This window comes from Pseudorca crassidens, chromosome 15 (genome assembly GCF_039906515.1).
Source record: "Pseudorca crassidens isolate mPseCra1 chromosome 15, mPseCra1.hap1, whole genome shotgun sequence".
In the NCBI taxonomy this organism is placed as follows: domain Eukaryota; kingdom Metazoa; phylum Chordata; class Mammalia; order Artiodactyla; family Delphinidae; genus Pseudorca; species Pseudorca crassidens.
The window spans coordinates 29,937,733-29,965,341 of record NC_090310.1 but is presented as its reverse complement, the minus strand read 5'-3'; the positions used below and the strand labels follow the sequence as shown (position 1 = coordinate 29,965,341).

Genomic DNA, 27,609 nt, shown 5'->3' with positions numbered 1-27,609 from the left:
GCGGGACTGGGCGGGGAGGGGGTGCTCATGAGCCGTTCGAAGCCAGCCAACCTGAAGGCTTTTTGGGGTAGATTTTTGAGAGCTGGAGCCGGGTGAAGACCTCGGGTAGTTGAGGTTTAATACACAGGGACTTGAGGGAACGAGGCAGCAGAGGACTCTTGGAGGAAATTGGGGGCCAGGGGGGTTGTATGCCTGATGCACAGCAGGACAGGGCCAGGTGCTTGAGTACCACCAGCGAGGTGGGAGTCTGAAGACAGACGCTTCACTTAGCAAGACGAGGGCCAGCTGCGTGCAGAGACCAGAGAGCAGGATGCAGGGAAGGATAAATTTAGCCGGCGTTTCAGGGGAAAACATCGATCTCAAATGTAGTACTGTCTTTTAAAAGAAAGTGGAAGCTGCAGGCCGGTCATTTGGGACAAGTTCTCTTGAACAGATAAAAGCCCAGGAAAAAGGAACACTTGTAGCTGGCTTATTCCTACCGGCAGATCCAGAGGATCTTCTTTTGACAGGAAGGCGGCTGGTTTCTGCAGGGGCATGATGGATGGTCCACCCCCAACCCCCCTTGCTTGTTCCCAAGAAAAGGTGCTGCTTTGCTTTCTGGCAAGATTTGAGGTTTCTGTTTCCAGTCCCAAATGTTCATCCTCACAGTGAGTGACGCAAGGCCCAGGCGCCAAGTTTGCTCTGCCGCTGGCCAGGCTGCTGACATCCGACGTGGCTCATGTGTCAGAGCAGGGCCACCGCCAGCCCCCGTCCCGGTTGTCCCGTCACTGAGCAAAGGACTTCTGGTGGCCATAGACAGGTGTTTTTTTTTTAAACTGGACACCTCTGACATTCACGTGGCATCTCAGGCATCGCTTCTACCTGGGCCAAACTGAGGGAACCGCGGTTCGTCCCAAGCAATAGAGCACCTGTCTGAATGACATTTCCGCGACCTCGCTCGCCCAGTGGCAATGACATCTCTCATGCAGCCTCACTCTGACACTGCTCCCTTGTTTGGAAGGGGAAGAGAGTCCAGTCTGTCAATATTTGGGGCACTAATCATCTGCATTCCAGCACCAGGGGTCACTGAGAGGCTGAGACGTTTCCAGGAATTCGTGGCTCTAAAGACGTGGGGCTGACCGTAAAGAATATCCAGGGAGGATATGAAAGAAAGAAACCCAAATCTCAGCCCCACCCCGACTCATTGTCCATTGTGTCTCGGATTCTTGGGAAGAAATGAAGTCAATGTACACGGTGATGTGGGTCCAAGTTAATAATAAATGTGGAGGGAGGAAAAAGGCTGCTCAATTTTTTTTTTTTTTTTTTTTCTGCGGTACGCGGGCCTCTCACTGTTGTGGCCTCTCCCGTTGCGGAGCACAGGCTCCGGACGCGCAGGCTCAGCGGCCATGGCTCACAGGCCCAGCCGCTCCGCGGCACGTGGGATCCTCCTGGACCGGGGCACGAACCCGCGTCCCCTGCATCGGCAGGCGGACTCTCAAGCACCGCGCCACCAGGGAAGCCCAATGCTCAATATTTAAACATTGCGGAGCGCCTCGCTTGGTTTGCCAGTCACTGCCCTCCACACACTTCCTGGACGGGTCTGTAAAGCCGAGCATCCCTTCCCTAACTCTACAACTGGCATCTGATGCTGGTGATTTAGAGAGAGAGGGAAACGGAGCCTTCTCTAGGCAACCCCAAACCGGCAGTATTTCTGCCTGTTTTCTGCTGGCTTTCTGAAGGGCGGGAAGAGAGATGAAAGTGTGGAGACTGAGGTTTTTATGACTCTTCAGGTGCTCGAAAGGAGTTTTTAAGCTTTGGGGTCATGTCTCAAGTTGTCTTTAATTTTCCCATACTAGCTTCTCTTGGAGCTGTCTTGTATTTTAACGTAAATTTTGTGCTTTCGTTCTTATTTCTGGCTTAACAGTGAGACACTCTGGTCATGTTTAGGAAATGTCTGTCCAAGTACCCCCTTCTGGATACGTTCCTTCAAAGTTGCCTATGAAGCAGAATTCTGTGAATCAATTCCTTTTTTCTGCTTGACACACATTACATAAAAGGAAAAGCATTCCTTTGGGGGGAGGCAAAAAACATTTGGCCCCAAGACATAATAAAATCATGCTTAAGGATGCAGCAAACTTTAAAGTCTCTTGGTTAAAGGAAATCAATACTTTTATGATGAAATATTAATAATATTAAAAAAAATAAGTCAGAACTACAAATGAAGAACAGCCGGGATGATTGTAACGAACGCGTTAGCTTAGCATTTGCAAGGAAGCACAAAGGGAAAGCACAAGGGGAAAACGGGAACCCACCTGAGAAGCTTCCCCAAGCCCCTGTAAGCCCCCTTTTCAGACGTCTTCCATCAAGAAGACACACACCTCTCCTTAAGTCCCAACATCATTGCCGAACATTTTGTTAAAGCCACTGCCTTTTGGAAATGAAAAGATGAATCTGAGCTGGAGAAAAGGCCACACACATGTGAGCACAGACACACACACACACACAGCTGTAATGGCAACTGAGAAGGGAGAGCTAGGGAAAGCCACTTGTTTGACTACACAGTACCCAGCCGACTGTGTTCCCCTCCCCTTCCTCCAGGAATCACTCCAGTGGAGGTCTTTAAGAGGGACGAATTCATATTAGGTTGAGCCATAGGAAATTTCTGATTTTATTGGTCATGTTGGTTGAAATAGGGGCAATTTCATATGGTTCCACAACGCACTCAACTCTCCAGTGAAGAAATACTAACAAACAGAACACAGTCTTGTGTGTCTTGAACCCAAACATAAGAGATGAGATTTTAAGAATCTAGGTGAAAGTAACAAGAACCCCATTTTCTCATATACTGTTTTCATATAAATCCTTTAAACTCAGATATTTAAAGTTCCTTTAGAAAAGTCCTGTCTTGGGACTTCCCTGGTGGCGCAGTGGTTAACAATCCGCCTGCCAACGCAGGGGACACGGGTTTGAGCCCTGGTCCGGGAAGATCCCACATGCCGCGGAGCAACTAAGACTGTGTGCCACAACTACTGAGCCTGAGCTCTAGAGCCTGCGAGCCACAACTACTGAAGCCCACGTGCCTAGAGCCCGTGCTCTGCAACAAGAGAAGCCACCGCAATGAGAAGCCCACGCACCGCAAGTTAGAGGAAGCCCGCGTGCAGCAGCGAAGACCCAACGCAGCCAAAAATAAATAAAAGAAAGAAAGCCCTCTCTTTATTAACTCCTAAAACCTTCATTCCTAATAGCTAACACAAGGAACGATTCTGCTCTGTGTTGTGTTGTTTTCTCTAGCGAGCTGAGCCGTTTCTTCTGTCACATACCCCATGTGTAGAGACCCTCATAAAAATGAAAATCCCCAGTTCTTGCCTCATTGGGCCCAAATTCCAGGTACCGTACATGCCAGCTAAGTAGTCAGAAGAGCTAACGCCAACTGAACACTTAGACCATAGCAACTTGTTCAGTCCTCGTGGGCCCTGTGAGGTGAGCTGTTGTCACCCCCGCTTTACATGTGAGAGCCACGGGCTTGTCCTAGCAGGGAGTGAGGGGACTGCAGGGGGTCCCCAGGGTCCCGCCAGGCTGCAGGGTCTCTGCCATTCTGAACCCTGACCCATGTTGGTGAATTCCTTTATTTTTGTGCGAATTCCTCAGAGGAGGCCTGCGTGAGCACCTGGCCTCGCCTGGCCCAGTGGGTGTGCCGCTGTCGGACTTGACTCTGAACCCTGCTTCCACGCCCCCCATGTTCTTTGAACATTTGCGGGTACTTTGGCTTTTCTGGTGTGGCCCCCAACTCCATGGCTTCCAGCCCCCATCGCTGGGCATCGCTGTCATCTTGCCGGGGTGGGGGGTGGGGGGAGGGGGATGGGCTCTAGAGCCAGCCTCTCGAGTCAGAAACATGGACGAGAAAGCTCTGTGTCGCCTGTAGACCCTGTGGGCTGCAGGCTGAGTCCCACACTCAGTCCCAGCCCAGCACCTCCTCTCTGGCCCCAGGGCCCAGGCAGGCTGTGCTGGGAGGTGAAAGGGCAGAGCCAAGGAAGGAGCCAGCGAGGGGAGAAATAAGACCGTGGCTGCGCTTGCCGTCTTCGGCTTTGTGCGCGAGGTCACGAGGCCAATTGATTTTTTTACTGTTTCCCAGCATTGAGGAGTGGTGAGAAAAATACGAACACTGCATCCTCACAACCTGAACCACAGCCACGGGATGAATTTTCTAATGAAAGGCTGACCCGGGGTACACCCCCACCCCACGGTCCTCATTCCAGCCGAGACTGTTGAAACGCAGGGCCCGAGTTTTGTCAGGGTGGACAGCCCTCCCCTCCAAATCTTAGATCTTTTTCCTAAAAGATGTCTCTTGAAAAGTGGACTTCTTTGAAGCACATCCATGTGAGCCTTAAATGGCTTGGGGTCATGTCCTTCAGACTCAGAAGGCACACACTTCAGGAGCTGGGCAGGGTGGCCTCGGCTGTGATGGCCCCAGTCTCAGCCTGGAGCAGAGGCTCCTGGACAGGAGACATGCCTGGTTTGACTTGCCTGGGGCTGCCTGCTTCTTTTTTTAAAAAAGGGAGGTGAGGCGAGTTGTCGGCAATTTAAAAAATCAGGACGTTTTACACCAAAATCCAGATATCCAGCTTCTCTTGAAGAACAGGGAGCCATGGCCACGTTCTCAGGTAGCAGCAGTCAGGAGAGGCTGCGGAGCTGCAGTTTCCAGTTTTCTCCAGTCTCCACCAGTCCCTATCATCTCCCTGACACAGGCTGAATGTCCCATGTATCATGTTTATTTTCCTGATAGAAGAGAACGGTTTGTCAGTGCCCATGTCGCAATCCAACAAGAGGAAACAGATGGCGAGTGGGGGGACTGTCTGCCTTTCACCCCTGGCCTCTCCTCTTTCACCAGTGTTACCCGTCCAGCCCTTGGTGCTCGAGTTTGCAGCCTGTAGGCTCGAGGCTTTGAGGTTCCCCCCGACATGTCTGTGATTTTCAAAGGTAGCTTCTGCAGAGGTTCTAGAAAAGACAGGGGATGGGAAGCCCACCCTTGATCAGGCACCGTGCAGCCAGGGCAGTTCTGTTTTCATCTTGCATATAAACTAGAATTTCACCGTCGAGAAAAAAAGTTTGCAAAGTGCTGTGATGTGCTGTTATCTTTCCAGAACGAGGCCCCATCTCCAGCCAGGCAGCTGGATCTTCCGAGAAGCTGCCCTCAGGGACCTTGCCCAGGAGGGTGTAATGGGACAGGAATCTTGCACATGAACTGGGATGTCACAAGAGCTCGGTCACTTGGGACAGTGTTCCTAGAGGTCTTGGCTCCCGGGAAGCGAGAGCCAGGTGGTAACCTCAGCTTCCCCTCCCTGGAAGTTGTTCTGGTACAACTTTTCACTTTCCACCCACCTTTATTGTTGGACTCTCACCGTTTAGTTTGTGTTTTCGTGGCTTTCAGCATTTAGTATTTTCATTATTTAATAGCCAGGCATTTGGGTTTGGGTTTTAAAATACCAGTCACCTCAAATCCTTCCTGGAAGCGGGAGGTCTGTAGGAGCGTCTATAGGGGCAAGGCTGTGGGGTGAGGTTGGTGCCGTTCAGTGGTCACAGTCCCCGAGATGAAGTCTAAGCCCGTGGGGTTCCTTCCCCTTCAGCTCTCTAAAAGGTCCCTGTGGAATCTCCTACCTGCTCAGGTAGTTTTCACACTTTCCAGTTTTTAACCTGAAATAGTTGCACTTCAGTCACGTAACCAGTATCTGTTATATATAGTTATAGTGTGCAAAGCAGCACAAGCTCTGGACAGACCGAAGAGGTCAGCTGAGGCCTCCCTGCTCCTCGGAGGTTTAGGAAACCTTTGGCTCAGACCCCCAGTTCCCTTGCCTGCACACGTGCAAGCCTTCCCACCCTTTACTCTCACATGGTTCCGGCTGTTTCCAGGTCTTGGCCTTCATGTGTAGTCTCTGTGTGGCCTGGTGTGAACCCAGATGGAAACACAGTCCCTTCACTGTATCCACCAAAAAAAGTCCACTTGCACCACACAAGGAAAGAGTTGAAGGAGCATTTCCTAAAGATGTGGGGGGTCGTGGGGGTCACCTCCCCTATCTCAATTACCCCTTCTCCTCTTTCTCCTCACTTCACCTCTCCCAGCTTGCCCCCAGGAAGTGCAGGGCAGCTTTCCCTACACTGGAAGCTCTGGGGGCCGGCGAGTCCCTGTCCCTACAGAGCTCAGCTCACATCCCTGCCTTAACAAAGCTTTTTCCCAATTGTCAGCTAAGATTAGGTTCAACTACATAATAGAGAAAAACCCCAAAGAGTTTTATTTCCCTCTCAGAGAGAGGAAGCCTGTATGAAGGTGGTCAGGGGCTCCACAGAGGCATCAGGGACCCAAGATCCTTCCTGCTCAGTGCTCTGCTGTCCCTAATATGTGATTCATCCTCGTGGGCCATGACAGCTGCTGGAGTTCCAGCCATCACATTAACGTTTCAGGAAGCAGAATGGAGGAAAGCATACCTCCTTCCTTTTAAGAAGCCTTCCTAGAAATCAAACATATCACTTCTATCTCATTGGCCACAGCTTCGCCACAGGGTCGTGCCTAGCTGTCAGATTCTGTAATTGCAGATGGAGGGGAGAATGGGTATTGGGAGACAGCTCACAATATCAGAAACACTTTCTAAAACCCTCTGAACCCCAGAGGATTCCAGGTGCTGGCTGTTAAAATAATGACAGTTGTTTCCCAAAATAGCAAAGCGTCTTTGCAGTCAAGTTTCTTATGCCCTTTTGGCCTGTGCCTTACGTGAGCTGACGGGGCCCCCAGGCTGGACAGGGCAGGCTTCGGGAGCACAGGGGAAAGAACCCGTTAACCCCACTGGCTGCAGAAACTCTTGCCCAAGCTGGCGCTGAGCTGTGTGAGCCTTAAAAGATAGGGAAGGGATCTGTGAAGACAGGAAAGAGGCAAGAGGGAATTCCAGACCAAGGGAACTGCCCAACTGAGGCCAAGAGCAAGTGGTTCTTGTCACACAGTCTGAGATGAGACCTGTCTGAGCTGCTAGAGGCAGGCAGCCCCATCTCCACCGGCCCTCCCCTCACCCCCACTGATTGGGGCGGGGTGAGGGTAGGGTTTGAGGAGGGAGCTGACAAAATGTTGCTGGAGGTTGGAACCCTAAGTCCTGTGGATCTGACCAAGAATCCAAGGATACAGAGCAAGAGATTAATGACTGAAATGCTGACGAGCACCCGACGCGTCAGGTTGGGGAGGGGAAGGAGCCAGCTCACCCCCTCCCTCCGGTTGCTGCCACACGCGAATGGGGCCCAGCGATGCCAGATCTTTCTTAAAGAAGCCAGAAATCCAGACTTGTATGTACAGTCTCCCAGTGTGTGAATGGCGGTGCCTAAAACAAGCAGACAAGCACAAACACGATGTGAGCAAAGCCAGACGCATCTGCGGGCTTCTGGGCTGCGGTTGGCCGGCACTGGGCCCTGCCTGCCATGGCATCCTGCTTCTCCTGGGGAAAGCTTCGTGGGTGTTCCACCCAAAGACAGTGGTGTGCCCAGTGTATATTTGGGGTGCACTTTTCAGCGTCTTCTCCTTTGCCTATGTCCCAAAAAGGCTGTGGGGTTCAAGTCAAATTCAGATTTATAGGTGAAAAGAAAACTACTGGCCATTTAAGCCAGGAGACCCTCACTCACTGTACTGTGTTTCGCATAAAGACGTGAAGACTCGTGGAGAAGAGGGGGCTTGTCCAAGGTCACAAGGCCGTTTGGGCAGAGCTTCAGTTCGAACTTGGGGTTCTGACTCCCAGCTGGGTGCTCCCTCTACCAGTGGACCTAAAATAGAATGCTGACCTTTTTGTGGTATTTTTGTACTTGACAAAGAACGGGGAGTTACTCACGAGTTCACCTTCCCAGAATAACTGTCAGAATGGGGCCAGAGGGCAGCAGGAAGACCCCAGCCTGACCCTGTGAAGCCCAGGGCTCCTGGAAAGCGAGGGGTGCATTTCACCGTTGGCCCGCCTGCTGTGGAGCTTGGCATCTGGCCCCAGCTGTGGGGAGGTTCTTAGTGGGTCCAGGGGAGAGAGCTTTGGAGGCCAGAACAGATCCCAGGGCTGTGTTAGGGACCCAGCAGCTTAAGCCTGCCCAGCTCCCAGACGTCTCGTGTGCCTTCCTTCATCCTCCATTCTTTTTTTGGTTCAAGATACTATTTGTGGTAGGAGTCCTGGAAAACTCAGACAAGCATGAAAAAATTAAACAAACTCACCACAGCAAACCACCTGGTTCTCCCACGACTTCTGCTTCAATCCCTCCAATCTGTTTGCTCTGCTCCCCGCACAAGGAGGGAGGCAGAGCCTAGATTTTTTTTTTCATATATCTTTTATTTTTTTACAACAGTGGGAGCAGGTGGGACGTGCTCTTTCTAACCTTTTTTTTATTTACTATGTCTTGAGCGTTTCCCTCAGCACTTCATCTGCTTTTTTTTTTTTTTTTTTGCGGCTCGCGGGCCTCTCACTGTTGTGGCCTCTCCCGTTGCGGAGCACAGGCTCCGGACACGCAGGCTCAGTGGCCATGGCTCACGGGCCCAGCCGCTCCGCGGCACGTGGGACCATCCCGGACCGGGGCACGAACCCGTGTCCCCTGCATCGGCAGGCGGACTCTCAACCACTGCGCCACCAGGGAAGCCCCACTTCATCTGCTTTTACGCCAGCATGTCTAACAGCGGCTGAGGATTTGGTCAACCCGGCGTAGGAGACTCGATTTGGCTTTTCCCTGATTGGTGGATGTTCCGAGTGCCTCCACCTCCCTGTCACACACACCAGTGCTTTGAACATCTGTGGACCCACTCACGGTGCCTTCCGCAGCATCAGTCAGGTTCTAGATGGGGAATCAGCCGGCTGGTGTGAAAACCCATACGGCCTTTGATACGCATCTCACAGGCTGTTCTTGAGACATACTCGGGGACGGCCAAGAATTTTATCTGCTGGAGGAGCTCTCAGGGAGACCTGTCTGTCTGTGCCCTTGTCCCATGATCTCTGGCGCATCTGGGCGTTTGCAAGTACTTGGCAGCCTGTGTGTGTTTGACTCGCGCCCAGAAAACCTCTCGGCTCCCCCGCCAAAGCTACTTCATCGAGAACTGCCTCCCCGGGAGAGGAGCACAGGGCTAGGTGCTTGTCTTGAGTTCTCTGCAGAGCCCTCCTGACCCCTGACATGTCAAACTGGCTCTCAAAGTGTTGCCACCTCGATTTGGGGAGGAGCCCCATGAAATTGCAAGGGGAGTCTGGGCACCGAGCTAAAAAACAAACAAACAAAAAACTTCGCTGAGCCTTTCTGAGTCCCCATGCCATGGAAAGAGGGGAGGTGGATTTTTAGTAGCAGCAGACAAGGGAAAGATGCATTCAGTTGCCTCTGCTCAGCTAGACCCGCAAATGGGTGGAATCAGCGGTTGGTGATTTTTTTTTTTCCTCTCTAACTCTTAGCACCTACAGAAGGTGCACCATATTTTTTGTCAACCTATGGCTTGACCCCTAATACGTTCTCCAAATGAAGGAACTTGAGTATCCTGACCTCAGTCTTAGCATCTCGTCTGCTACCCCACGCACTCCACCCTACATGTCTTACAGTAATAAACCAGGGCGTTAAAGTGCATGAGAGAGAAGATGTGTGTCTTTTTTTTTGGAGGGAGGGCTGCATTGGGTCTTCGTTGCTGCGTGTGGGCTTTTCTCTAGTTGCAGCGAGTGGGGGCTACTGTTCGTTGCGGTGCGCAGGCTTCTCATTGTAGTGGCTTCTCTTTGTTTCGGAGCACAGGCTCTAGGCACACGGGCTCAGTAGTTGTGGCACACGGGCTCAATAGTTGTGGCTTGCAGGCTCTAGAGCGTGGGCTCAGTAGTTGTGGCGCACGGGCTTAGTTGCTCCGTGGCACGTGGGGTCTTCCTGGACCAGGGATCGAACCCACGTGCCCTGCATTGGCAGGCAGATTCTTAACCGCTGCACCACGAGGGAAGTCCCAAGATGTGTGTCTTAAGAGAAGAGGTGGGTGACCACCTTGGCGACTGCCACGTCAATCCTTCGTTCTGGCTGGGGCGTTTGTCGGGAATGTGACGGGGTCGGCTTAGTCTCAGCTCTCTTACCACACTCTCCGGCCCCTCTGTTCATGGTTCTGATAAATAAGCAGCTCAGGGAAAACTGTCCTGACGTTTTGATTTGTTAAGGAGTGATTCATTTTCAAGGCAAGTAAACAGCTTGTAAACTTGGGGGTTTACCACTTGAAGTGATTAAGAAGTAAGCAGCTATTAGGCTGGTTCTGTGGGGCTGTGGCTGCCTGCCCCCTGGGAATCTTCCTGCCTGGTGTTTGGATTCGCCTTGATGTTTGCCGTGCTTAATCAGAGGCCCTGCCACCACACACAGTATATCACAGGATGCCTCTTCCTGAGAACTCCAGCACGGTGATCCTACTGTTCTCCGCCGTAGGTGGGTGCGGGGAATTTACCCACCGTGCTCCCTCCAGGCCTCGCATCTGCATGCAGTCACATCGCCTGAAACCCGGGATGGCCTGGCTGGGGGTATAAATAGACCCAGCTTTTGATCCTTAGACAAAAATAATCTTACACAAACATTAGTACAAAAGAGCTTCTCCACGGTGGCTGGGTGTGGGTTCCCCTAAGTCCTGAGGTGGGGACAGAGCATTGGGTCCCCTTGCATGCGCCACCCCCCAGGCCTGCCCACCAGTGGGTGGAGGGAAGGAGGCTCAGGGAAGTAGAGAGACTTGCCCAGGACCCCGCGGCTGGTAAGCAAATGGATCAGTATGGAGCCCAGGCTTTCCTGGTGCCAGAGCCAGTGCCCCCATCCTCTTCCAGGCTGTGCACACTGTTTCCATCGAGGGCCAATATTTCAGGCTTTGTGGGCCGTGCAGCCTCTCTTGCAACGGCTCAGTGCTGCCATTGTAGCTTGAAAGCATCTGCAGGCAGAATGTAAGCAAAGGGCATGGCTGTGTTCCAGTAAAACTTTATTTAACAAACAGTCAGAGGGCCATAGTTCTCCAACCCCTGCTCGACACCCCGCTGCCTTCCTGAGTTCTGAGAAAGGCGTGGTCAGGCCCGGAGAACCTGCTGGAAGAAGTGTCAGTGGGCTCTGGGCCGAGTGAGGTGCAGGCGGCGCAGATGGAGAGCGTGAGGTTTGGGGCCGGGGTGAGTGTGCTTGGGGTGGCAAGGCTTGATGTGACTGGCCAGGAGGGTTGGGGTCCCCACTCTCAGGTGGGAGGAGGACTTGCCCCCATCCCTGCCCTGACTTGGTGCAGAAACAGGCTGGGGCACAGAGCACAGAGCTCCTGGGGAAGCAGCACAGTCTGCACAGGCTCCTGGGAGCGTCGACGAGTTTATTCCTTGGGAGCTGTCCCGTGTTCTGTGGATGGAATCGGAAGCCGTGGCCCTTTAGAAAAGCAGGCTGTACCAGGGCAGGAGTCACGGTCTGGGAAGGCATGTGCCTACCGGAGGAGGGGCTCCGGCGGCTCGGTCAGAAGGGCCCCCTCCCATCTTAGAGAACAGCCTGCTCCCACCGCGTGCCAAGCGCCGAGCAGGCTGGATGGGCCTGCTTGTACCCCCCTTGTTCTCCCCTTGTACCCCCGCTGCAGCGGGTTGGGGAGAGGCCGGTGACACACAGCCCACCGGCAGCTGGGAAACGACACTGGGCACGCGTCCTAGTGCTTCTGCTGGTGAAGCAGGGTTTGCCCAGGTCTGCAGGTCTCCAAATTGTGAAGCACCTCCACTCCCCCGGGCTCTTCCCGGGCTGGAAAGGCCGCAGGCCCCAGAAATGTGCAGTCCCCGTCTCCACACCTGGAGTTGCTCTGAGGGCCAAGTGAATCTCTGTGATTGCTAACTTTTCACCAGAGCTTTCCTTCTTCCCACCAAACTCGCCACCAGACCCGCCAGGGCAGAGCAGAGTCTCTGGCAGGGAGCGTTTTCAGGGTCTCCCCTCCTGTCCAGTGCGGTGTTAAGAGCCCCTGGCAGAACTTGAGTGTGTGAGCAAAGGTCCCGAGGTTCGGCCGTGAGGATGTCCCGAGTCCCTCTGTGAACTTCACCAGGACGCCTCTGAGCCCCGAGGCTGTGTGTCCCCTTCAAGGGCGCAGCCGGCGCGGTGCAGAGCCAGCATCAGCACCGATTAACGGCTCAGCTCCGCCCCAAGCCCCCCGCACCCCGGCTATGGCGGCTGCACCGTTTCCCTTGAAACAGCTTCGCAGCGTGTCCAGGTCAGTCCCAGGCCCGGCGAGCTCAGCTGATAACGGGGAGCAGAACCAGACTCCGAAGGAGGCTGCTTTGTGTCGCTTACCGCCACCCTCACGCGGAGGCCGCCAGCCCAGCCTTCGCGGTGGGAGCTTTCCCAGGGGGCCACACGCCGTCCCTGGGGAGGTGGCACCCCTCCCGCCAGGCCGCCTGTCCCTCCCGCCGGGTCACGTCCCCGCCTTGTCTTGCAGGCTTCGCCGTGGCCCAGTGCATGAACCAGCACAGCTCATCCTCCCTGTCCTCGCCGTCGCCGTCTGCCAGCGGGAGCCCCAGCGGCAGTGGGAGCGCCAGTCACTGCGACTCGGGGGGCGCCCGCTCGTCGTCCAGCCCCTCGGCCGCCCAGAGCCCTGCAGGTATTGGCCACGGACACGGTGCCGTGGGGGGACTTGAGGGAACCCTGCGACCCCTCCACCTGAGAGCCCTGACCCCCAGCTGCTCCTCACCACCGTGTCTGGGGACACTGCCACTCGGGGTTCCGCATCTGCTGGGACGTGGCTGTTGGCGGCGGGCGGCTGGCTCGGCTCCCCGCAGGGGAGGAATCACTCCCTTTGCAGGCTGGCCCACTGGAAGGCCTCCCCGGCGGCAGGTAGCTGAGCCTAAATTCTCCCCATTATCACCTCCGGAGTCTTAGGTGTCACGAGGAGGGGTCTCCCAGACGTGATTGTTTGAACTCTGGCGAAAGAATCGTGTCTCTGCTAATTTTGTTTTTCTCCTCCGTAACACACCAGTTTCTTCTTTAAATGTTTGGTGCAGTCCACTTGTCTGTGACGAGGGGGTGCATCTTGCCGCCCTTTTGAGAGTCTGTCAGGGTGGGCTAGAGTCACATCCTGCCCTCCTGTAACTGTCACAAGTGTAGATGTGGCACGGGGAGACCCCATGAGCAGGGAGCCTGGAGTGAGAACGTGTGCGTGGTCACCCTGTGCTCTGAGCTGCCGTGAGCCCCTCGCACGTGAGCACCTCGCCGCAGTGCCTAAGATCCCGGGAGTGCAGATGCCGGCTTATTTCCTGAGCAACATGGCCCCAAAATGCAGCCAGAGGAGCAGGGCCTTGAGAGCGCATGACGCTTTGCACCCCCGGCGGGGGACCCGTGGTTCTGGAGGGGCCCGGACATCTCTGATTTGAGAGATCACCCCATAACTCTGGTCTGCGCCCCCATTTGGGAACCCTCAGTGTCCTTTGCTGTTCCTGCAGGGTCCCATCCAGAGCCTTCACCCATCATATTTCAGGGGCACCTGTGCAAACTCTTGTTAAGTGATGGATCGATGGGTCTTGACAAAAGCGGTGCTTCAGGGCGGCAGCCACCACGGCGCCAGGAAATTGGGGGCCCCTGGCCACCGTCCACTCGGCACCAGAGACAGAGATCCCCTTGGGCTCCCGCACCTCTCTGCGGAGTTTTCAGCTTCCACTTTTCTCAGCAAAGGGTTAACCCCGCCTGGTCTCTGTGCCTGTGGCTCAGGGCACCTGTTGCCTGCAGCCCCTCCTTCCTCCTCCCACAAGCATCCATTACCTCCATCTCCGACTGACATTCATGGGGCCCCGGCAGCAAGGTGACCCTCAAGCCACCTCCCATAGACCCCCGTCCACTCGGCACCTGCTCCGCTCCCTGCCCCAGCCCAGGGAAGATGGCTGCCCTGTCTGAGCTATTTCTGAGCCTGACTTAAGGTTGGCTGTGTATCCGAGCAGTTGCTGCTGCTGTTCCCAGGCTCGTAGCTGGGAAATTCAGACAGAGCTTTCTCAGAAGCCAAGATCAGCCCTCTGCCTCCCCCTGAAGCCTGGTCTCACGCTGGCTCTGGGAACCAGAGTGCAGGGTTGTGTGTTTATGTGCTCACGTGTGTACCCGCGTCCTGCCTGCATGTGCACGGAGTTCTTTGTCTCTGTTGTGTGGACCCAAACACACACACATACTTACAATTGCATTTTGGGTGAAAGGTCCTTCCTGGTGCCGCTGTGTATGGCTTTTTTCATTTTTAAGGAGGCACAGCCAACAGCTAAGCGGACCGATGAGCCACACACTTCTTTGCCTAAAACTGAAGCCGGCAAAGACCCACATTATGAAAATCGTGCCTGGGTGTGCAGCTGTCCACCTGACCGTGGGCCCTGGGGCTCTGCACCTCGCCCACCTTGCACCTTACACTACTTTCTTTGTTCTTGGCCTCCCTCAGCCCCTCTATCTCTACCCCCACCATCCCCTGCTCGGTGCCAACGACATGTCTTCTCAACTCAGAAACGCAGGGGCTGTTAGCCTGGCTGTCAGGTCGATAAGTGATGGTCAGGCCCCCGGGTGTCTGCTCCCAATCGGTGTGTCCCTGGCAGGCCTGTGGAGGCAAGCGTGCAAGGCCCCATTTTTTATGCTGCCTGACAGTAAAAGCCTGGGGCCCAGCCTGCCTGTCCAAATCTCCGTAGACACTGAAATAACTCACCTCCTGATGCAGGGCCGTCCTGTTGGGCAGCTGGCGCTTCCCTCTCCACTGAGGAGCCAGCTGTTGACCCCTGGAAGGAGAGAGCATTGGTGCCCACGGGCTGGGGTGGCAGATCTCAGGAGGACCACCCGTCACTTCCTCTCAATGCCGAACTTGCAGGCCGGCCTTCGGCCACCGGTTGCATCCAGAGGACACCACGTGGGGTTTCCGTGTTCCCTGTAGGGCAGGTCTACCAGACGGTTCCAGCATCTGCCTGGCGTCCTACCGAGCCATGCTGGATGGAAGAAGAGAGGCAGGTTTTTGTTGGGACAGGTGCCTTCTGCCCGTTCCCTGGTTGACGTCAGCCCACGGTGGTAGCCCAGTGTTCAGGCGTCTGATTTGGAAGCCACCAGACTTTCCACCGCAGGGCCTGGCCACCACCTGCCAGAGGCAGCATCCTTGGAGGGCCAGCCGGGGCCGCAGGATGGGCCAGGGCCTCTCCTCCACAGCCCACCCAGCCTGGATGGCAAACAGCTGCAGCCCAGCCACGGAGCCACTTGTCCTCAACGTGGTTTTGGAGGACACAGTGCAGAATCAGAAGCATTCCTGACCCTGTGTTTCCAGAGCTTCCCGGAGTCCAGGAAGTTCTTAGAGTGGAGAGCAGCCACCAGGCCCTTTGCAGCCGGGATTAGCAAACTCCAGGGGCTTTTTTGCTCTTGAAGCCACACTTTGCACGTCAGGGTTTGGTCAGGAAAGCACCTGAGAGATACCGTCTACCAGGGCATGAGACAGGCCCGGTTTTCCATGTCTCTGCTCCATTGGGTCGAAACCTGGAATCGCACAGGGATACCCGTAAAAGCCAGGGGCAACCCTCGCACTCTCAGCCATTGATGTGGCCTGCCCCCCGCCACCCCGCCCAGCCCTCTGGGTGTGCACCCACCACGGGGCGTCCCAGTAGGCACTGCTCCCAAAACCCACGTGTCAGGCACGGTGCTCACAAATACGTTACAGACACCCCCTTGTTGCGTCCTACCACCCTCCCGCCTCACACTGTGCTGTTGAAAACACGGGGTCTTGGAGAGGTCACACAGCTTGGCCATGCGCTGCAGCTGGTAGCAGGGGGGCCCAGAAAGGGACCCAGCCTTGGCAGCCCAGAGCCCTACTCCGCCTCCTGAGACAGCCCAGCGGAGCATCGCTTCGGTTCCTAAGTCTGTCCCAGGTGCCTCCATGGGACGTCCCTGAGACCTGGGCCCCGGGTTCCGATCGCGGTTGGGGGCCGCCTATGAAGGGCGCGCATCTCTCCTCCCCACACGACAGTTGCTCTAGAGCCAGATGAAGAGCCTCAGCCCATTCACAGAGGCCCAGGTGGCTGTGCAGCCCCAGCCGGCGAAAGCAGGGCTATGCAGCTCCGGGTGGGGGGAAGCCCAGTGGTCCCCAAATCAGCAGCAAAATGGACCCCAGACGGCCGCCTCTGCCAGCCCAGATGGGTTCACCCCCAGATGAGGGTGTGAAACTGCTCTGATGCTCGGTTGTGTTTTCCGCCTCCACCCTCTGTCCAGCCCAGGGGACCTTAGCGTTCCCTGCCTGGGGTTGAAAGAGGCCCACGCTTATCCCTAATACAGATTTCCTCAGCTTCCCATGGGGCCTCCAGTCTGAGCGCCTCAGGCCTTGTGGACACCAGGCCTGATCTCAGAAGGGTCCCTCTGAGCGTGGCCCTCCACCTGCCAGCCCCGACACCCCACCTAAGAGGCTGTTCTCTCTGCCTCTTACTACCTCGGCCTTGGTACCCCACGCCACCCGCTACTATGCACATGTCCTGGGCACAGAGGGTAGCAAAGCATGGAGGGCACAGGCTGGCAGGGGAGGACCACACAGATAAGTGTCCAGTTATAAGCTGTGAACTGGAGGCTGCGGGCGGGGCCAGAGACTCCCAGAGAAGGTGTCACTGGAGGTGAAAACCCGAGGATGAGTGGGTGACTGGGCCAGGGCTCCCTGAAGAAGGTGGCCTTTGGGTGTCACTGAGTCCACCGAGGCCCAGCCCGGAAACTGCCTGGTGACGAGTTGATTCCTTTTCCCGATCGTTCTGGGATCTACCTATCAATTCCACTCTTCCACATACAGACCCAGGGGGCGGTCTGTGTCTGAGAAACAGCCCCTATGCCCATCAGGGCCGAGGCCCAAGTGCCGGCTGCAGGCGCAGCGCAGGCAGAGGGACCGTCACCAGAAGGGGGAAGCGACACCGCCTAGAGGCGCCACCACTTTGCCAGTCGCCCAGAGACACCCTCTGCGCTGCTTCTGAGTCTCCTTCACACACCAGAGGCACATGGTAGACCCTTGTGAGTGGCTTCTCAGCAAGTACAGGCCCTCAAATCGGGGCCAAGAGACACCCCGGACAGAAAGGTCAAAACTGAATTCTGTGGTAACCAAAGGAACCAACCAGAAAGAGTTGGGGGCAAGGGGGTTTTGTTTTCATTGTTGATTATTTACCTGTTAAAGCTGTGCCCAACAGGGTTTACCGTCTGGTTTTAACACCTGATGCATCAGCCCACCTGTTCCCATTGTCCTTTAAAGACAGTGCCCCGAAATCCTCTAGTCTTCCCGGGGAGGGCTGGGCACCCCACACTGTGGAAAAGTCCAGGAACCTCTTGCCTGCTCATCCGGCATAGCCAGCCTCGTGGGCCTCGGCTTGTTCCCCAGGGAGAAAATTACGGGGTTGGAATCGGCATTTTTCTTTCCTTAAACATTTTATGGTTTTGAGAAGCTGAAATTGCAGAAAACATATGGCGGGAAAGAGAAAATAGATCCAATTTTAGAACCAAATGTAGGATCAGTAGGAATACTTTAGAAACATCTTCTGGGTTATGCCTGTACACGCGCACACGCGCGCGCGCACACACACACACACGCACACGCACACACAGCGTGGGATTCTAGTAAGAAAGCCGTCTCCTCAGCTAAGAGCTCTGTGACCTACACCAAGTTCCTCAAACAGCCACTCTGCCTCCAATCTCCAATCTGTTGCGTTTCACAGGTGTTCTGAGTGAGCCACTTTGAGGAGGATGACAGAAAATCGTTCGTTAAAAAATGAAGTCATAGGCTTCCCTGGTGGCACAGTGGTTGAGAGTCCGCCTGCCGATGCAGGGGACACGGGTTCGTGCCCCGGTCTGGGAAGATCCCACATGCTGCGGAGTGGCTGGGCCCGTGAGCCGTGGCCACTGAGCCTGCGCGTCCGGAGACTGTGCTCCGCAACAGGAGAGGCCACAGCAGTGAGAGGCCCGCGTACCACAAAAAAAAAAAAAAAAAATGAAGTCAGACTGAAGGCCAGGCTGCTCTTTCCAGCATCCATTTTCAGGCCCAGGGAGTTCTGAGCTGGGGCCACTCTGACTCTCCCCTAAGGGTTTATAGAAAGAAGGAAGAGCTTGGTTCCTGGTGGCCCCTGTGCTGGGAGCCTGACACGGGCCTTCCCTCCCCCATCCTCACCTGCTCCCTGAGACGGTTGTCTGAAAGTACGACCTTCACCCCAGAGCACCATCCCATTTGGGCCAACTGAGCACCAGACAGCCCAGGACCGACCTGCGTGTTACTGAACCCGGGCACCGTGGTCAGGTGGGACTTTTAAGGACAAAACCCCAAGCCAAACGTGTTCTCTTTTCTCCCCAGTTTTATCCATGACGTTAATTTTTTTTATTGCGGTAAAATACGCGTAACATCAAATGTGCCATTTTAACCATTTTTCAGCCTACAGTTCAGTCCGTTCGCCTTGCTGTGTTCCGTGGCACTCATCTTAAGCTCTGCCGTAATCCCGATTGTGTCTCAGAGGTGGCGGTTCCTCCCCAGGGAGATGCTCCTAACGTTTTTGTTGCAGCTGCTTGGCATCTGCCCTCAGATCTTGCTGCTGTGGTTCAGTCTTGGTTTCAAAGGTGCGGATCACCAGAGTGTGGCCGGGAGAGTGTCACCTCGTGGCTGGGGAGGGGGTGACTAGGGAGGGGGTGACTAGGGAGGGGGTCACGGGAGGCTCTCCCAGAGCCGCACTGGTGGCTTCGGTGGCTGCCACTGAGAGCCCTCGGCCTCATCAGTTGGGGTCAGAAATCTGCTTGTTTCCCTAACTGCTTTGGCTCCGATCCCCCAACCACACACCCTTCCCTCCTCAGACTGGCCCATGGATGCAGGGTTTTCATCTTCACCGACAGGCAGTTCTGTTCCTCCGCCCCCGAGGGTGCTCACCGAGACCAAGTGTCGCCGCTGACCCCAAGAATATCCTTCCCGACAGGACTGACCTCCGCCGTCTTTACCCGTCTTTGAGTCCCACAAGCGGATGATCTGGTTCTTAGCTGTCCCAACACCGCCTCATCGTGGGGGGCGGAATGGGGGTGTCCTACCTGCATGGGGGCAGCGTCACCAGCACCCGCTGGGTCGGGCCCCCCTGCCTCACGCTCTCGTCGATGCTTTGCGTCCATCGCTGCTGTGTGTCCCCTCTCCGTGTCACCTTCTCCGTCCCGTTGTTAAAGGCTTTCTATGATCTGTCGCTGTGTTTCCCTCTAGTCAGGAGTGGCAGGAAAGGACGCCGGCGAGTGTTCAGCCTGTCGGAGGCCGACAGTCACGGCGGCCACTGGGTTTAGTGCTTCGATCGGCAGCTGTCACGGCACCTCTGGCACGGTCACTGCAGGCAGGTCTCCTCCGGTAGCCTCCTCGGCCCGCGACGCCCCTGCACGCTGCATTTCCACACCAGCAGGCTCCCAGGACGCCAGGCGAGGGCACGGGGAGCCCGGGCCACCAACCCAAGCCATTTCCTCAGCTCCAGTCCCTTTCTGGCCTCATCCCGCCTGAGGACCGAACCCCCAGCCCTTCACCCCTGTGTCAGCTCCTCCGAGGCAGCCTTGGACAGCCTGGAAACGCTGTCCTCCGCACCAGGCTCGGTGCAGGCCCTGAGCTAGGGGGGTTCTCCAGCCCCATCCCCACAGGGCCCCCCCAGTTTAGGCCACAAGGGTTGGGCAGTAGAATTTGCAAAAAGCCACAAAGAAGTCAACTAGTTGCTTTTTTTCTTTTCCTTTTCCCTTTATCCCCCAGCCTTGCTCGAAGCTAAGTGGTAGATTCCATCACGTTCCAGCCAGAGGCCAAGTCATTTCACTTGTAAGCGCACTGGCAGATGTGACTCCATCAGCTCCCCTTCTTGCGTTTAGAGCTCCAAATAGTGGCCGCGGGTGGGCCGTGGTCACTGCCACCCTCCCGCGATGCTTCTCGTAAGGTTTCCCACCTGTGCCCTCCCGCTGGGCAGCTGCACTTGCCAGGCAGGAGCCTTTGCCTTCTCTTGTGTTTAAAAGCTGCTTCCTCTGAGCTTTGCCCTCCAACTTGCTGTGCTGCACTGTCCTTTTCTTCCCCATGTCTCTCAGTCCCACCTCCCTTGGCCTGAGTACATCCAATCCTCATTTTTATTGGAAACTGTCACTCACTTGCCAGGGGTCAGCTGAGCCCCTGCCCTAGAGCCACAGATCAGCTTCCGAGGGTGCCGGCCAGGGACTCAGGGGACCCGCTGCCTTGGTGTCAACTTGAGGCAGCACCGTGGGGAGGCCGGGCTTCCCTCACGGGAACCTGGACGTTGGGCTTTCCCGCTCCAGCCTCCACTCCTTTCCTGGGTCAGGCCCCAACCTGTGCCCTCAGAGCTCGGAAACACCAGCAGGTGAGCGAGGCCAGAGGGTCAGCGGTGGCCGCTGTGGGTTGACCATACACTGACCATAAACTGTGTCCTCGCTAGGTAATTTCCCCCCCGTGAGAACTTGGCAGAGTTCTTGGTTTTTTTCTGCCTCTTGAATGCAGAAATTTGTAGCTAACATTCAGGAAGCAGTTCTTGGTTTAAAAATAGGTAGGTAGGGGGCTTCCCTGGTGGCGCAGTGGTTGAGAATCCGCCTGCCAATGCAGGGGACACGGGTTCCAGCCCTGGTCCGGGAAGATCCCACATGCCGCGGAGCAGCTAAGCCCATGCACCACAACTACTGAGCCTGCGCTCTAGAGCCCGTGCTCCGCAATAGGAGACAACACCGTAATGAGAAGTCTGCACACTGCAACGAAGAGTAGACCCTGCTCGCCACAACTAGAGAAAGCCCCCGCGCAGTAACGATGACCCAACACAGCCAAAAATAAAAAAATTTTAGTAAGTAGGTAGATAGATAGATAGGTAGAAAGAACAGTGTTGTAGGTGATGGGTAAGAGGAGGTTATTTTTCCTATTTAAAAAAAAAAATAGGAAGAGTCTGTTTTTCAGGGGAAAAACCAATCCTTTTAATAAAATTGTTGGTTCTTTTCCTAAAGAAGGAACCAGTTTTGTGTGTGTGGCATCGTTCGCTGGTTTATTTGTTTTCTAATATATTTGATAGCAACTTTCCCACACACTTGATCATTCTTATCACCAGAAACCCCATTAGGGATCAGGGAAAGAGGTTTGTCAGCCCTTTTGAGTATCTGCGTGCAAATGCAGACCTGAGCAAAGAGGGAATTCTCACAGAGAAGTCTGGAGAAAACGTGAAAGAAATGCTCTGAACCTCTGTCTCCAGGTGGCACAAAAGTGCCCTTGGAGAATCAGTCATTTCTAAACTGCCTCGTCAGCAGCTAAGTTGACACGTGGGTCCTTATGTACGTAAGTTCCTGGACACGCTTGTTTGAAGCAAGGTGAGCCTGTACTCAGAGCCCCACGTTCAGATTGCGATGGGTCACAACCTGAGCCCAGGCCTTGAAACCAGCCCGTCACCACAAGGCGTCCTGAGTGGAGCAAATTCATTGAAATTCAGAGAAACCAGAAAGTGTGTGGGGTGTTTACTCAGCATTTGTGGGCTGAGATCACACCTCAAATCATTTTTTCCACTAGTGCTCATCCATGTCCCACTGCCACCCTCTCAGAGCGAGGACAGACCCAAAACCCCATGCGGTGGTTTTCTCTGGGCCTTATTTCTCTTTTAAAAAAAAAGAAAGAAGAAAAAAGGCCTTGTGAAGAAGTGACCTGGGGCCTTTCTGAGCTCACCGTGCCCGGGAGTCCTGTGGGAAGCTACGACATGTCCTTTGGGAGACTTGATCTGTTGCTTGAGTTTCCTCTCCACGCTGGGGATCCTCTTCCTCTCCTTCCTCCCATTCTGTGTGCCCTTCGGTTTTATTTTGCTCTTGGTTTTTCCATTCTTTTGCTCTGTGTTCAATTTGCGGTTCTGTTTTGTTTTGGCTTAACTTAAGAAAAAACAAAAAAAAATACAACTGACTTAAGTGGAATCACATTGAAGCAAAAAATGTCTGCCATCATCCCAGGGCCCAGAGTGCTTTCAGATTCATTGTCCACACAGTGTCCTCAGCGCCTTTTTGGCCCCAAGATCTGTAACAGAGGAGATTTGCTTTCCAAGCGAGATGCCCACGGCCTTCGTACCCATGTTTTCAAATCACTGGCACATAAAGTCGTGGAAGATGTTTCCCACGAGGAACCCCAGTGGCAGCTGGTATCTCTGTCCAAGCCAGCTCGTCTTTGGAAAGCAAATAGGCCACTTGTCTGTAATCTAATCACGGATTTTGAAAAGCACCAAAAAATGAAATTGCCGCTCCTAAAATAACTGCATTGGGCCACTCCTCCCTTGTGACGTGGTTTCTCTCCGTGGCCCCTGGGGGAGACCCTCGGGATAAGAATGGCCTGAGCGATCACAGCCCCTTTCTGGGTGCTAACTCAGCACTTAGAGGAGGACCAGGTGACAAAACCACAGTCAGAGTTTTTGTTTTAGCTTTGCAAAGCTGAAAAATTGTATAGAATTCCTTTTTTTTTTTTTTAATACTGCAGTGAGTTCCCTCTTGGGGAAATGTTACCAAATATAGACTCTGGGCATGGCCTGAGGTGATAAGCACACCCAAGCCTGTTCTCTACCTAAATGCATGTTTATCATCAGGGAGGTGGTTCACACACAGGGCCTGTCTGGGCTGTTTCCTGGCACCAGGAACTGGGCTTCTGGAACCCATTCATTGGTTCTGCACAAGCCCCTAATGTGTCCCTTGCATCACAAGTCAGAGTAACCATGGGCCCTGACAGGTTTCCCCCAGGCCTAGGTAGGGCTGGATTTGCCAGCTTCTGTGTCCCCAGGAGGAAGTGGAGACAAGCTATTCCCCCAGCACATCATCCCCCAACCAGACCTCCCTGGGCCTTTGTTCAGCAGGGGAACGGGGTGCCAGCGTGAGCAGAGCATCTCAGAGCTGAGCATACCTTTGTTTTTTCTCCCGCCCCCACCCCCCACCCAGATGACCCCATGACTATGGAGCAGCCTCAGCCTAACCTTCCCGACCAGTTGGTGATCATCAGTGAAACAGAAGCAGAGGCCAGGCCCAGCAAGAGCCTGGCGAGGAGCGCGGATGTGGAGACAGTCAACCTGTGCCCCAGCCTCATCCCCGCCCAGCAGCCCACCATCTCCCTGCTTTGCGAGGACACTGCCGACACGCTGAGCGTGGAGTCACTGACTCTCGTCCCGCCCGTCGACCCCCATAGCCTCCGCACCCTCACCGGCATCCCCCCGCCACCCACACCAGCCGCGGTGGGCACAGGGACCCCGGGCGAGGGGGCTGCGCAGCCAGAGCCAGCGGGCCCCGCTGAGCACTGAGTTGACCTCCCTTCGTGCGTGCGGCCCCGCTGGCAGGGACCCGGAGCAGCTGACACGACAGACACCTCAGGAGCGTCTGAAGTTCTCCTCGGCCCGGTAACCGCCTCGAACCATCCTTGCAGTCCTTTGCTCCGTTTGAATTCCCCTTTTACTTCACACCTCTTTGAGGCAGGCTGGGACCAGTGGCGACACCCCAGCGAACCCAGATGACTGAGGCAGAGGAGGTTGGGCTGGTGTCAGAGCCCACGGCCCCAGGGCAGCAGGACCCACCGACAACACTCCCTTCATCAGCCAGCCCCTCCCCAGTCTCGAAGGTCCTCTGCCAGCGTCCCCAGTGAGCACAGAAGAAGCGGACGTGGTCACTTTGTGTAGAAATTTGTAGAAAAGCAAACTTCGATAAACATCTCCTTTGGATATTTATTCCTGCTTCTGGCAGCAGATGAAAAACATCTATTTTAAAAGTTCAAAAAAAAATCCTCCACCCTGAGGTTTGATGTCATGTTAGAAGTGTAATATTACTGTCGAGATTTCATTTTCATTTTGCCTTGAACTTCCCAGCGTTTTGGGTTTAGAGTTCTCAGTCTGACTTTCTCCATTGTCTTAAGGGATTCCATTTCTTTATTACTCACTAACTCTGCAAGCCTATGGAATGATAAAAGTCCCTTCCTGGAAAGGTTAGAGTATTTTTTAAGCAAAAATAAGGGAGAGACTCATATTCTCAGGTACACACAGAGCTGGGAGGGCCGAAAGTTTCTCTGCCGTGGCAGCCCAGGGGCCTTGCGTTACCCAGAAGATCTTTCCATGAAAGGGGGATAGTGCAGTCAGCTCCCCGCTCAGGACCATTCCTCGTCTCTCCGGACTGAAACCAAACAGGATGGTTTTCCGGCATCACCTTCGGTTGTCCCCATCTCTCTATTTGTCTAAGAGAGAACGATTTGGGACTGCAGACACTCCAGCCCCCGTGGCCGCGATGGAAAGGAAAGGCCATGGAAACCGTCCTCTGAGTCCGTCGCCTGCTGCTGAGTGGTGTGGGTGCCTGCATGCAGGGACATCCCGAGAGCCAGCCCCCGCCCAGCTGCAAGGACATGACGTCCGAGCTCACAGGGCCATCCTAGGAGCTCGGGGTTTGTCCCTCTTCCTCTCAGCTGCTGCTGTAAAGATGCAAGCTTGTTTTTAAAATGGAAACCCCCAGTTCCTTCTCCATTTGGGCTGGGTGTGTGCAGGCCAGGTCTCCGCTATATCCGATAAAGCTCCCAAAATGTTCTTTCTACTCAGCCAGGCAAGGCCAATCGACCCTCACCTCTCTGGTTGATGCTCAGACCTTCCAAAACTTGCCTCCACGTGTCCCCCAGGAGTGCCAGCACCGTGGTGTCAGTGTCAGCCGGTCCGGGTTATCAGGTGGCCTCAGGAAATGCTCCGCACTCTTACCTCTTAGAGGACCCGCTCCCCGGTACCTCCCCCAATCTGCTGTCAGGCAGGGCCTGCCCGGGCCAGACTTCAGCCTCCTGAAGGAAACACACTGGTCCCCTGAGGAAGGGGAGTGGCGCCTGCAGGACAGATCTCTCCAGCCTTAAGAAGCCCTCCGGGCAGGTGAGCCCAGCCAGCACCAACAGGGGAAAGACCCAGCTCAGAAACGCAGCCATTTAGGCAGAAATTCCAGGGGCCCTGGCAAGGAGGGACAAGCCATGACCTTCAGGAGAGTCCCCTGGAAAGGACAGGCAGGGGGAACGGAAAGAGGGAGAAAGTCCATGTTGTCAGGGACAGGGGCCCCCTGGTTATTCTGCCAGGATGCAGCGGCAGGCCAGCCCCAGAGCCACTCACTGCCGGTTTTGAAACAATTCTGGAGCAGCAGAAATGAGAGGCCAGTGACCTCCCAGCCGGTGGCATTATCGTGAGGAACAAGCCGAGGCACGTGGACCCTGCCCTGGGACCACCAGCCTGCTGTCTGAAATCCAGTGGCTCCAGGTGGCTTCAAGCTCTACGGGAGGAAAGTCTTCGGCCGGGGGACAGCATGCCCAGGAGGACCCGCAGCAGTATCACCCAGGCAGGAGAGCTGAACGCAGCCCAGCCTCCATGGGCTCTTGAATAGCAGGTGCGATCAGACCAAGCTTCCGCCCCACGTCTGGCCCAAGGGCAGGCCTCTCCCCGGGTGGGCTCGAGGGGTTGGTTGTGGGCAGCCCACAGCCGGCTGGCAGCCAGGTCTCCACTGTCTTGGCAGCAGTGGCACAGCTATGTCTTCAGGAGCCCCCAGAAAATCTAACAGTGGGGGCACCTCCAGAGGGGCCCGTCCAGACAGCAGGTGCTGGGACTCTGGGGCAGAGAGGTAGAGCCAGGAATCCTTGGCGAGCCCGGGGCAGGGGCCATGGCCTGTGACACGTGAGTACCAGACTCGGCCTCAGCAGGCCCGTCCAGCCCGCTATCTCCATGTCCCCGCAGAGACCCTCCCCAAGTCCACATCGGGCCCACTGAGTTTGCCAAGTCAGGGGCAGGGCTGGCCACATGAACCCCCAAACGTCAGCTTTGAAAGTTGCTGGGGAGAAGCACATGTCCTTTCCAGTTTGGGACCTTGAGCCAGCGAGGACGCCTCTCAGAGTCAGACAGGTACGTGCCCCACCCCGGGAGGCGGGGGGGGGGGGGAGGGATTGTCCTCCTGCCACCAGCAGGCCCCCTGTGCTGCCCCTCCCCCCATCACGCCTGCCTTGGTTGCTGCTCTCTGCAGAAGGCAGCTCCCACCCAAGCACCTGCACTGCGACCTGGGGGTGGGCGAGGAAACGCACGTCTTAACAGGCATACACCAAGATTTCTCTAAGGTCTCAAGATGCACTGTTCAAAAAGGCACAGGGTGAACCAATTCTCATCTTCTTTTCTAGACACAATAAATAAGAAATATTTAATGTAGTCATGATGATATTGGGCATAAACTGTAAGGGTTCCTTAAGTTCCTCTGAGTTGAAAATATGTAAATAATTCTTGTCCCAAGGAGGAGCGGGGCTGGGAAACCTCATGCTTCTGGGCTACGGGACCGTTCCAGGGAAGTACCTGCTCTCGCCAGCATGACTCATGTTTCGTGGGTACTGAACACGAGGGTGGAAATGAAAACTGGAACTTCCTTGTAAATCTGAACTTGGCAATAAAAGAAAAAAAGTTACCAAGAGTGTGGCTGCTGCTCCATGGCTCTGTAGCGGGAAGGTCACGGCCAGGCGAAGGGGAAGGTCCTTGGCCGTCTGCAGCTGCTTGGCGAGGGACAGCAGCTGGGCCCCGGGATCCCCACTTCCTTAAAGGGAGGTGGCGTAGCTCCTACCCAGGGCTGGGAGAACGCCTCAGGTGCTCCCTTCAGAAAGGGCCCCAGCTTCAGGCAGGTGCCGTGAGCCTGGTCCATGTCTCCATCCCTCAGCTGTTGGGCTCCATTGAGCCTCAGGTTCCACGCCCAGAGGGCAGGCTCCTCACATTCCTGTCTCGCAGGCCAAGCACAGCCCAGCGCACCAGGGCGCGGGGAGCCTGTGCGATGTCGCTGCCACGCCAGGGGAAGCGAGAAGGGCTCCCCGCTGAGGACAGTCAGGTGAAGTCGTGCTGAGGCGGGCAACTTTCCTGAGCACACCGACGTGCACCAGCATGAGCTCTGGAAATCCCTGGAGATGGGATCACGGTTCTTCCAGAAACTTCTGACTCTCCACCTCAAGCCTGGCCCAGAAACAGCCGGACCTTCTGGGCCTTGAGGTAAAACCCGAGTTGAGTGCAAGGCATGAATGGGGCACCCCACTCGTGCCGAGGGTTGAGGTGATGTCGGTGGAAAGTGTGGGCCGCTGCTCCGCGTCCAGGCTCGCACTGGCCGCCAGCAGGGGTTCAGCCCCAGTAGGTTCCTCCGAAATCTGCCCATGAGGCCTGCAGCTGAGGTTGGACCCCGCTCTGCACCGGGGGCCTGCTGGGTGCCCGGTGCTGGGCCGGGACCGGCCTGCAGCCTCGCAGGCACATGGACACTCGTGTCATGATGACTTTGGTCTAGAAAAAGGCACTCGCTGGAAGGATGCCCAGGGAAAAGGTGGAAGACCGGCCTCAGGACGGGTAGAACCAGGGACAGCAGCTGTTGGGGGTTCGGCTCCCTCCTGCCCCAGGGCTCCCTCCAGAGTGCCTCAGAGCCTCGCTGGGTCAGCTGGGTCAGCTGAGGGCCAGGCCTCGGGGTTGGTGGGAGGAGGGGGTGACAGGTCAGGGGAGCGGGGCGAGGAGCCGGGCAGGCGCTCTCCTGCAGCACAGCCCTGCCCTCGCACAGGTGAGGAAACAGGCCCAGCAGGGCTCTGCAACCTTCCCACGCACCGGCCCTGGAGCACAGCCGGCCTGCGCTTTGTGCTACCCCCAGGCTGCTGGGCCGAGCATCCCAGGCTGTTTA

General features: G+C 55.5%; 1 protein-coding gene and 1 pseudogene across 4 annotated transcripts in view; both read left to right on the top strand.

Annotated features, from left to right (window-relative positions):
* Positions 1–26,373, top strand: part of CLEC16A (C-type lectin domain containing 16A) — a 207,772-nt gene extending 181,399 nt beyond the window's left edge. For 2 of the 4 annotated variants that reach the window (XM_067706637.1, XM_067706636.1), the window contains exons 22-23: positions 12,407–12,568; positions 22,870–26,373. In XM_067706637.1, the coding sequence (XP_067562738.1) occupies positions 12,407–12,568; positions 22,870–23,225 (518 nt within the window). In that variant the 3' untranslated portion in view covers positions 23,226–26,373. Of the gene's footprint in view, positions 1–12,406; positions 12,569–19,156; positions 19,281–22,869 lie in introns of all 4 variants that reach the window. The other 2 variants (XM_067706639.1, XM_067706638.1) reach the window with 2 other exon arrangements.
* Positions 14,635–19,147, top strand: LOC137206488 (uncharacterized; annotated as a pseudogene).
* Positions 26,374–27,609: the final 1,236 nt, after the last annotated feature.